Raw genomic sequence first — 11,225 nt, 5'->3', positions numbered from 1 at the left:
AAGTGTTCAAATATTGTTGTAGTTGTGTTTTTTTTTTTTTTTTTTTTTTCCTCAATATATCTCAGGTTTTGTGCTACTGGAATGGCACGTTAAAGGATTTGTTCAACCAAAAAATTTAAATTGTCAAACCATTACTAACCTCATGTTTTTCAAAACGTGTGTGTGAATTATAAAATGGTATAGCTTGTTATTAAACATTTAATAATAATACATATTTTAATATCAATTTTGTTAGAGAAGAGAACCACTATTTTATATCGTACTGTTTTAACAGTAATTTATATAGTTTTTTTTTATAATTTTGTGTATCTTAACACATGAAAGAGTTTATATAAACATTATTAATACAATAGTGTTACTTATAATATAAAATTTGTTAACGTAATGATTATATCATAGCTTTAATAATTATATTTCTAATTATATAATTATAATATTATTTATAATCTACTTTATTAACTTACAGCTCTAACTGAATTACACTCTTATCTTCGAAATAGACATTAATATACGAGCAGTTTTATAATCTTACAATTATACTTTCCAGCAAATAAAGGAGAGATTGCTGCCTGCGGGTCATAATGTATTCACAGATGTCTGACTGTCTCTGGTGTGCCATCCATATCTCACCCAAAGAAGGCGTGTCGCTTCCTGGGAAGTCGCCTCATCCAGCAGCTCTTTGTCCCGCTGCTGTGTGTGTGTCAGTCCCGGGCTGAGCTGCTCGAGTCATGGCGGCGAGCCAGAGAGCGCAGCTGCCGCCCTGCTATTACGAGGGATACCTGGAGAAAAGAGGAGCGAAAGACAAGGTAAGCGCCTCGTATTACGTGTCAAACACTTGATCCGATTATATCATCACGCGCAGCGGCGTATCATACTCCTGTCATTTGCTGCACGCGCGTGTTGTGTGGATATGGGCGAGGTTTGCATGGATCAGCTGTCTGAACATTATTTCGTTTGAACTCAAAACTCAAATATTGACTGTACATTTTAATTGTTAACGGATGAATGAGTCGGTGTAGCACAAATCGTCAGAGCACCGGTATCTCTCTTCCATGCACTGTCTGACTCAAGCTCTTTTATTGCCTGCCATAACTCATATTTGAGCTGTTTCTTCTGTTTGGTTCTTTAAATTGTCGGCAGATTCTCTGGTAATGGACACACGTTAATGCAGACCACATGCAATCGGAAGTGTGTGGTCATATTAATATGATAGATCTCGTGTTTGAATTCTCAAGCCTTCATTCATTCATGCATCTCTTGCTACATTGCATCTATCATGTTACATGTAGATCCGAGTTCACTGTTGCACATTGTTTAATCTTGTAAATTGTCATTTAATATGATATATTGGGATTGAATCATTCAGTCTTTAGTGGTGCATGACTTCTACCAAGTGCACATTTACAGATTCCGTTCTTATGTAACTTTGATACACAAAAGTTAATAATAAATACTGTAGGTAAGAAATCATTAACATACCGACTTTACTATCAATGGATAATGCAAATGTTAGTGAACTGAGTTAATACTGTGCTAAGTGAGTGTTTCATTTTATTGACTCGGTATATATCAGCATTATATCATCCATAAAAATATGCTTTTTAGATATAAGTATCAGCATTTTGCATTGGTCTGGATTTTATTATAATATTCTGTTTCATCTATTATTTTTGTCACTGAAATTTTTTTTGAGTAACTAAATGATATATTTCTATTATAGTGCATTATATTTTCTATATATATATATATATATATATATATACTGTAAAAAATGTGTAAAACACTGAATGTGCAATATTTAAATATTTATATATTCTTTGTTATTAGTGAATAAAATTGAATCTTCCCTTGAAGTAACCAAATGAATTTTAACCAAATTCTATTACATAGTATTTCCTATTTTTATCTATAATATATGTACATTGTTGACAATATGTAAAACTCTGAATATGCAGTAGCTATTAAACAGCGCAATGTACAGACAAATATGTTTCTGTTCTAAGCTAAAATATTTCCCAAAGCAAAAATGTGTTGACATGAGAGCCACATACACAAATGGATCCCAAATCGCATATTCAGGAGGGAATATTCAGAGGGGTTCAGGTGCCCTGTGTATGCAGGGGGGGTGGGTCTCAGATTTAGGACAGCTGTGCTCCGGGTTGGTGTGTGTGTGTGTGTGTGTGTGTGTGTGTGTATGTGTGTGACTGTGTGTGACTGTGTGTGTCTGTGTGTGTGTGTGTGTGTGTGTGTGTGTGTGAGCCGTGCCCCAGGGAGCCATGAGCTGCCACTGAGATCAGGATTGAGCCAGACAGAGCAGAGAATTACAGAGAGAAGAACAGTAATCTATGCAGAGATGACTGCCTTTTACTGCGCTGTCAGAGTCAGAGCATTAGCAAGTAAAAATATGTGTTCAAGCCCTGAACAGACATTTAACCAACCAGAGAGAGATGATTTGTCACTTTTGTGTCTTTATATATATATATCCAACTATAATGGAAATTGAGTTGACATGCAGATTTTATATTTTCTTATATAACAGATATGGAAATATGGCTTTTGTTCTCTCTGGATGCAGGTTGCTCTGCGTTTGTGGACCTGTTTATGTGGAAACACGCTGTACTTCTTCAACACCCCTAAGGACACAAGTGTAAGTAACGTATTCAGGGACTGGCAACCCATACAGCTGTTTATAATTTACAATCATCAATCTGAGGAGCAATAGGATCTAAATCTAGAAGACCTTTTTCTGCAAATCCCCTTCATGTCTAAAGTCCATCGTAACCTTATCTCAATAAGCGCGGTAAGCCATGGGAGAGCAGACTCTACTTATTGTGGTTTCAGTATTGATTTTAATTCTAAGCCCATCAGATAGCAGTTTTAGCCTCTTTAACCTCAGCTGTGGATGGGGGGGGGGGGGGGGGGGGGGTTGGGTGGAGTAACATGCAAAGTTTGCTGAAGAATCACACTGTGTGGGAGGGTAATATTTACATAGATGCTCACGGAATATGATTACTTATAAAGCATGTTTATTCTGGTTATTATTCTTCCAGGAAACTCAAATGAGATAAGATGTCATATGATTTTCTAGTATATATATATATATATATATATATATATATTTGTATTTTCCCACCAGAAAAAGTATGCACGATGTGAATTGTAAATTGGAGAACATTTTTATTTTAAATTGATTGTTTAAAATAATTTATTCCAAAACAAAAGACCTTATAGTTTAACATTTGAGAGCAAAAAAAATATTCTTATTAATTATTAGTACTGTAATTTTATTGTGTGTATATATATAAATTTAAATTTATGCATTTAGCAGACGCTTTTATCCAAAGCGACTTACAGTGCATTTCAGGCTATCAATTTTTACCTATCATGTAAAATACTATATAATAACAATAATAATTTTATTTTTTTAATTTAAATAATACAAAAATATTTTACCATTTATTATTATTCAAAATGTATTTATTTTATAAATATTTATGAATAGAATTTAATATTGTTTTAAAAATTACATAATAAACATTAGAAATTCTGCACAAAATCTCTTTTTTTTTATGTTTCACAGAAATCAGTCAGGTTTGGAAAGGTATTTTGGGGCAAACTGTTCCTTTAAATGTCGCTCTGTGTTTTCTAATCAGTTTGTAGAGAAGCTGGACCTGAGTGGGTTTGTGTCTCTGATCGATGACCCAAGTCGTGATCGGAATCTGGAGGCGGCCAGACTGAACCTCCGGATGAAGGATGGAGAAATCAAACTCACTGTGAGTATCAGATGTCTGTCAGTACACATGCATCTCATTCCTCTCACGCCCTTAATCTCAGTCTCACACACACAGACCGTCTGCTGTGTATTGCACACTGAATAGCAATAGCTTTCTTAAAACGATAAGCTCCAGTTTGAATGCTTGGTCAGTCACACTCCATATGCACATCTCAACCTTCACTTACTCCTGTATGAGCAAACCTGAATCTTTCAGTCTTCACAAACATCTCACTATGGAAATTACCTTTGACACACTAAAGAGAGTTTCGCTTTCACTATTTTATTCATGTTTGTGCTCACCACATCTGATGCAGTTATAACACTTTCACAAAGCTCCAGGTCATATTTCGGTCAGGTCAAGACTAAACCGCACTTACTGTACAGTGAAGGATCACTATCAGCTGTTAAATATGCTGAAGTCTTTGCTCAGGAAACCCTCGGCTTATTCTGCATCAGAATTATACAGAGATTATACAGAGTGATTATACAGAGATTACCAACACAAAGAAGCACAAAAACACTGTAGGATACTTCCTCTTACAGACCCCATGAGCAGCCCTTCAATACCTCGAAAAAAGAGTAGATTGAAACAAAACTTTGGGGTCGGTAAGATTTTTTTAATGTTATTGAAAGAAGTCTAACCGAGGCTGTATTTATTTGATCAAAAAATCAGTAAAATCAAAAACATTGTGAAATACAGTGTTATTACAATTAAAATGTTTCTATTTAAATATATGTGAAAATGAATTTTATTCCTGTGATGCACAGCTGTATTTTCAGCATCATTATTCCAGTCTTCAGTGTCACATGATCCTTCAGACATCATTCTGATATACTGATTTCCTGCTCAAGAAACATTTATTATTATTATTATCAGTGTTGAAAACGGATGTCCTGCTCAATATTTTCGTGATGCATTTTCTTCAGGATTCTTTGTTGAATAGAAAGTTCTAAAGAACAGCATTTATTTGAAGTAGAAATCTTTTATAACATTATAAATTCTTTACTGTAACTTTTGATCAATTTAATGCGTCCTTGCTGAATAAAAGTATTAATTAAATCAATAAATGTAATGGAGATCTAATTGACTGTGAGATATTACATGTCTCAAATGTAATACATTAGTGAAAGGAAATATTGCATTGAATTATAGTTATTAATAACATAATTAATGTCAATGTCTCTTTCTTCTCAGGCTCCTAATCTGGAGGCGCGTGAGCTGTGGAAAGGTTTTCTCTACTCTGTCGTAGATGTAAGTTCAATCAAACGAGGAAATGGCTTTGTTTTACGGTAGTTGACATAAATTCTTTAGTGTCACAGGTGAGTTTATGCTCTTACATAAAAGGGCATAACTCTAGTGTGAAAGCACTGGCATGTTGTTATTGCACACTAGAAATAAGTTTGTATGTCAATAAACACTTACAGTTTCTTCTGCAGAACCACGAATTCCGGTCTGACTTATTATTTTTAGCACGTAGCACTGAATAATACTGTTGTTCTGTGTTTGTTAATGACACCTCAGACTTTTGAACGGCAGGGTTTGCGTTTTATGACCATGTTTAAACAATGCAACACATGCCTTTGTTTCTTTTGGTTTAGGAAGGATTTGGAATGAATGTAACAAAAGCTTTTTGGGATAAAGGAAGTGGATTATAATGGGCTATTTTAGATTACTTGTTTTTTATTTTATGCTCTTTTTCTAGACTATTGTAGACTTTGTCAAATCTAATATTGTTGAGAGTTTTGTGAATGTTTTGTCAGATTTCTCAAGAAATTAAAATTTTAACTCATATTATCTATATCTCTCTTATAATTAAATCAGTTTATATGAATGCTTTTGTTGGACTTTAGACATTTAATAAAGTCAATTTCCCATCCATCATAAAACATGACCAGGTGTTATAAAAACTATTTATCAGCATCATATTCACCTGCTCTGCTCACTTGTTTTTCTAGATAAAGAGATCAGAGTCCCCATGCATAAAGCGTCACTGTGCACTGTGTATTTAACCGTGCAGATTTGCTTTGGGTTTGATTCCAGCTGGCTGTGCCCACGACTCTCACCCTTCTGCCCGGGCAGCTGCACATGCTGAAAGAAGTCGTGGAGAAAGAAAAAATGCGTCGAAAGGCACGCCTGTCCTCCAGAGCCCCCGCGTCCCCCCTCTCACTCCCGCTGGTGGGGGAAATACCTGCGTGAGTATCTGTTTATGTGAGCGAGAGTGGTTTGGGGAAGAAGGTTCATAGATGACATTCTTGACCGTCTGAGTGTTTATACATAACTAAAACATCACTATAAATATTGTTCTTATAGAAGTAGGGCTGGTACATTTAATCAATTTTGCCTGCCTTGTAAAAAAGATGAAAAATGTCATTGATATGTCCTACCCAGCAACAAAAACAATGTAAACCTAATTTCATATGTCAGTTTGCAGAACTACAAACTCAAATATATGTGATGTTTTTAAAATTATCCTATCTTCATTTGGATATTTATGTTGTATGAAGTATATGCATTGTGGCTGATATGCTATTTATAACTTTTCATCTATTTACAGACTAATATTGTCATTTTTTGCCATGTTCTTGTTAATATGACACTCCAAACTAAGGTTTGACTTCTCAATACTCAATCAAAAAACTATGTTGGCTGGGATTAGATAATTTTATTTTATTTTGTTCTCTATTTGTAGATCATCCTTGTCATTTTTAGGCTTTCTTTCCCAAAATCTTATCTGCATACTTAACTGATGTGAATAATCTCCTTCTTAGTGGATACTTGAGACTAATGCTAATGTAGTTGTGCTTGTGTGTTATTTGGCAGGTGTTTCAGGCCTGTGTCTCGTACTGAAGCTGAGGTGCTGTTAGAAAGACATCCAGACTGCGGAAACATGCTGCTCAGACCAGGCCGAGACGGATCTTCACTCGCCGTCACCACACGACAAGACCTGAATGGGTAAAAACACTGAAACGGATCTCTGTCTCTCTCTCAGCATGATTTATTTATATTATTGAGAGCATGGCCTCCAAAAATACACTTTGGCTCTGTTCTAAAATCTTGTAAGTTGTCTATTGTATACATATAACCATGTTCTTGTAGCTCAAGTGGTAGAGCATTGCCTTAGCAAGCGCAAGGTTGGGGGTTCGAATCCCAGGGAACACATCTAAGGAGAAAATTGTTAGCTTGAATGCAATGTAAGTCGCTTTGCGTCTGCTAAATGCATAAATTTAAAGTTTCATACATTTATAAAACCTCATTAGTGACTAATTAAATGTCCCTAATAGATAGCAGCTCTGAAAACCACACAAATAATGCTCATGAAATGTAGTGCACATGAATCCAAAAAAAAAAAAAGTATTTATATATATATATATATATATATATATATATATATACACAAAGCATACATAGTTGGCATTTCATTTGATCTGATCTGGCAGCTTGAATTATCTTCCACTGAGCTTTGTGTGATGTATTCTTTAGACCAACTCATTATGAAATCATAAGTGCCTGTTGTGACATCATCACTTGATTTCATTATGTCTCCATACATTATCATAATGACATTACTGCTGGATGTCATTATGACCACATGAATAGGCGTGACTGATTTTTCCTTTTTTTATAATGTCATTGTTACAGCTTTCCTCTTATTTGCGATTCCCGGCCAATGCAGCATTAGGGGAAGTCGTGCCCTAATGGTTAGAGAGTCGGACTCACAATCGAAGGGTTGTGAGTTCGAGTCTCGGGCCGGCAGGAATTGTGGGTGGGGGGAGTGCATGTACAGCTTTCTCTCCACCCTCAATACCATGACTTAGGTGCCCTTGAGCAAGGCACCGAACCCCCAACTGCTCCCCGGGCGCATAAATGGCTGCCCACTGCTCCGGGTGTGTGTTCACAGTGTGCGTGTGTGTGTTCACTGCTCTGTGTGTGTGCACTTTGGATGGGTTAAATGCAGAGCACGAATTCTGAGTATGGGTCACCATACTTGGCTGAATGTCACTTTCACTTCCACTTCCACTTCACTTTTCACTGGATCAGTGTTACTTGGTGTTATGTACTATTATAGTATTTTATAATCTTTGAATTGCCTTCTATTTTTATATTTCAGTTTTCATTTTAATTTAAGTAATTTTGTAATGTGTTCATTCTTTACAATATTTCTATTTAGCTTTATTTTAATTTCAGTTTTAGTAATTTTAGTACTGAAATAGAAAATAAATAAATATTTTGTCCTGGAAAAAAAAACTTCTTTAAGTTAAAAGTAAATTTTTTTTATTTTTTTTATTGACTATTTAGATTTTATTTTATTTCAAATAACATGGGGTGGGGATCATAGTTTTAGTTTGAGTTAACAATAACAACATTGCTCTGGATGTCACTGGCACACATCAGAACAGAGTCATTGTGTTGGTTTGTTCTTTTCTGTTTCAGATCAGTGTTCAGGCATTACAGAGTGACACAGAAGCAGCAGGGTGGTTACATCATCGATGTGGAAAGCCCAGTATGTCAAAATGACTTCCTCAATAAAGGGAATCTGTGGAAAAACATCAGCCTAGGGGGAAATCACACTCCTTCTCTTATTTTTGGTCTCTTCCTACAGATCCCTTGTCCCACACTGCATGATGTCATCAATGCACTGATGGAGAAAACTGCCGGGACTCTTCAGCCCTTTATATTAGAAGAGCCTTATGAGGAGAACATCAGTATGTCACAAACACGCTCACACATGTACTGTATATTCTCACAGTCTGTGCATCTACATTGTTGAGTTTGGCCATAAAACAACACATTCTGAATTCAGTGTTCAAATTTCCTTTTCCTGTAGCGTTTGTGTCATCCAACGATGAGAATGGAGAGCGAACCTTGCACTCCGCTCTCTCTGGACCTCTTTCTCGTACTCCATCACTGCCACCTAAACAAGGTATCATCCATCTCTTGCTCCACTGCTTCACATGACGACATCTGCTGCCTTTTGTTCATATATTAATGAACAAATATATATTGTTCTTATAGAGATTGCTGCAGCTTCATATGATTAAAATGGTAAAAGAGCTGTTAACTAAATGGTCAAATAGTGACTTTTATAATGAATCATCTGTTATTTCAGTTTCAATGCTTCTGCCAAACAACAAGCAGGAACAGCTGCACTTGAATGCTGTAGTGACTCTTGTTGCAAAAGTATGAAACAAGTCTCAGTTTGTGTGTTTGAGCAATTTGTGGCTTGTAGGAATTGCACAACCCTGTGAGAAGTTGCCGGCTGTCTGCGGACAATAAATGTGGGGCTGCCCATACTTATATGTCAGTGTACTAGTGAATGCTTTTATCCAGATCAATGTTCACCTCAGATTCTCTTGACTAAGCGAGTGAGTTTGTATGTGTGTGTTCAGTAGGTGGAGACAGATGGTCGCTGCGGTCACAGACCAGATCTCCCAGTTCCTCACCAAGATCCTTTTCCCCGCCTGGCTCCCCGTCCAACTCCATGAGAAGGCTGGTTCTGTCTCCCTCACCGCTCTCTCAGAGTAAGACCCCAAGGGCATTTTTTAAACAGCCCCAAAACTGTTTATCATAAAATTTCAATGGATTTCCTTTTAGGGGGGGTTCTGATATTTATTGTGTTTCCCAACATATTGACTCAAAAGGCAAGAAAAAATCTTGGGAGGAAAAATATAATAAATATAACTGAATAATATATTTTAAATTGTATCAATAATATGGTTTTTAATAAAAAAAAAAATTATATTTTGAAGAATTTACTTTTTTTCAGCAAGGATGCATTAAATTGCTTAAAAGTGACAATAAAGAAATGTTCTATTTCAAATGAATGCAGTTCTTTTCAACTTTCTATTCATCAAAGATTTGTAAAAAAAAACTGTTTCCACAAAAATATACTAATAAATGTTTCTTGGGCACTAAATCAGCATATCTGAATGATTTCTGAAGGATCATGTGACACTGAAGACTGGAGTAATGATGCTGAAAAATCATCTTTGCATCACAAGAATCAATGACAAATTAAAATATATTCAAATTTTTACAATATTTCACAATATTACTGTTTTAACAAAAAAAATGTGATTGAATAAATGCAGCCTACTTTGAATAGTAGTGTGTATATTGTTTTCAATGTGCACTTTTGTCTCAGGGGAGCCCAAACATACAGAAAGTAAAATCAATATAAACAGAACATGGGGTTGTAAATATGACTGTGTATTTAAAATATGACTAGTTAGTTTTCTTGCCATCAGGTCTTACAGACGAGCTCAAACAGAAGCTGGAGAAGAGACGGGCCAGTCAACAGTGATTTCCTCCCTTCGTCGTCTCATTCTTCCAGTGCCTTCCAGTAAAGACTGATGTCCTGTTGAACAGACGAGGACTTCCTGTAATCGACATTCTTCCCTCAGTGTGACTTAAACAATGCCACTTTATTTGGCATAATCAATAACACAAGAGCTGAGGTCCACCAGCTATCCTGCCTCATAATAATGCTGTCACAGAATGATGCTGTTTCCGTTGAGATTATTGTAAGTTAAAGGCCATGTTGCAGGTTAACCACCACTTTCGATTAATGGGTACATAAATCACTCAAGATATGTATATCATTTTTAAAATGTCTCAAAAATGGTCTTAAAGACCTATTTTTTAAGTTTTTGGTATTAACTGTTTTTTTACCCAACACGGTGATGACGTCACGTTGGGGAGAAGTCGAGGAAAGGTAGCCTCAGTCTAGTATGATGCCGAGTTCCAGGCAACCCGTAACCTGTGTTTTTCCAACCTCAAACCCGTGAAAGTGCAATGGAACGGCAATCAAACCCGTGACTTCCCACCCATGAACTCGTGTCTCGTACTAGATCGATGTACTCCGAGTTCCGAGGTCACACAGCACGCGAAACAACGATGACAGCCCCTACGAATAATAGTGCCTACGGATGCAGTGTTTATGCAAGTGGTACACGTTGAAAAAACGATTTTAGGTCAATGCAACGTTGCAATAAAACAAATAATCTAGTTACAATTCCTTGCGCTCAGAAAGTTGGGCGTAACTTGCCTGGAACGGTACAAAGTCGTTAGTAGTAAGTGATTACGAGCTCAAAAACCTGCCTGGAACGCAGCATCAGAACTATAGCGGCTGACTGGGATGAAGAAGAGGTGGCAAGAGCCAACATGTATGATCCGCAGCCGTGTAATTTCGATCGAGCCAGTCGTGAGAGGGCAAATGAGGAATTGCCAAGAACTGATGTCCGTCAAAGCCTATGCATGGTCCGAGGAGAATGAGTGGAGAGTTGGTGAAGTGTCCTGGTGAGTTGCTATCGTTTAGCATCGCAGCAATGAGCACTGGAGCTAGTCTACGAGCAGCAGTGCACAATAACGACACACACACACACATATATATGTACACACACACACGTATATATATATAATTTTATTTATTTTTTACTGTCATTGAGTAGC

General features: G+C 36.5%; 1 protein-coding gene across 1 annotated transcript; it reads left to right on the top strand.

The window, feature by feature from the left end:
* The first annotated feature begins 728 nt into the window (after positions 1-728).
* Positions 729-10,301, top strand: LOC132154549 (signal-transducing adaptor protein 2-like). The gene is made up of 11 exons (XM_059563161.1): positions 729-806; positions 2,576-2,647; positions 3,654-3,773; positions 4,971-5,027; positions 5,817-5,968; positions 6,597-6,728; positions 8,208-8,277; positions 8,377-8,479; positions 8,602-8,697; positions 9,164-9,295; positions 10,022-10,301. Exons 1-11 carry the CDS (start codon positions 729-731, stop codon positions 10,075-10,077), a joined length of 1,068 nt encoding a protein of 355 aa, XP_059419144.1. The 3' UTR covers positions 10,078-10,301.
* The last annotated feature ends 924 nt before the right edge of the window (positions 10,302-11,225 follow it).

This window comes from Carassius carassius, chromosome 12 (assembly GCF_963082965.1).
Source record: "Carassius carassius chromosome 12, fCarCar2.1, whole genome shotgun sequence".
Lineage (NCBI taxonomy): Eukaryota > Metazoa > Chordata > Actinopteri > Cypriniformes > Cyprinidae > Carassius > Carassius carassius.
Note: the sequence above shows the minus strand (reverse complement) of the source record. Positions and strands in the feature narration are given on the sequence as shown.

What these genes read in the sequence shown, in the direction of transcription:
- LOC132154549 (XM_059563161.1), top strand. Translation starts at nt 729, where the DNA reads ATGGCGGCGAGCCAGAGAGCGCAGCTGCCGCCCTGCTATTACGAGGGA. An exon ending in TTCTCTACTCTGTCGTAGAT is followed by an intron (nt 5,028 to 5,816) that starts GTAAGTTCAATC and finishes GTTTGATTCCAG; the next exon opens with CTGGCTGTGCCCACGACTCT. An exon ending in ATCACTGCCACCTAAACAAG is followed by an intron (nt 8,698 to 9,163) that starts GTATCATCCATC and finishes GTGTGTGTTCAG; the next exon opens with TAGGTGGAGACAGATGGTCG.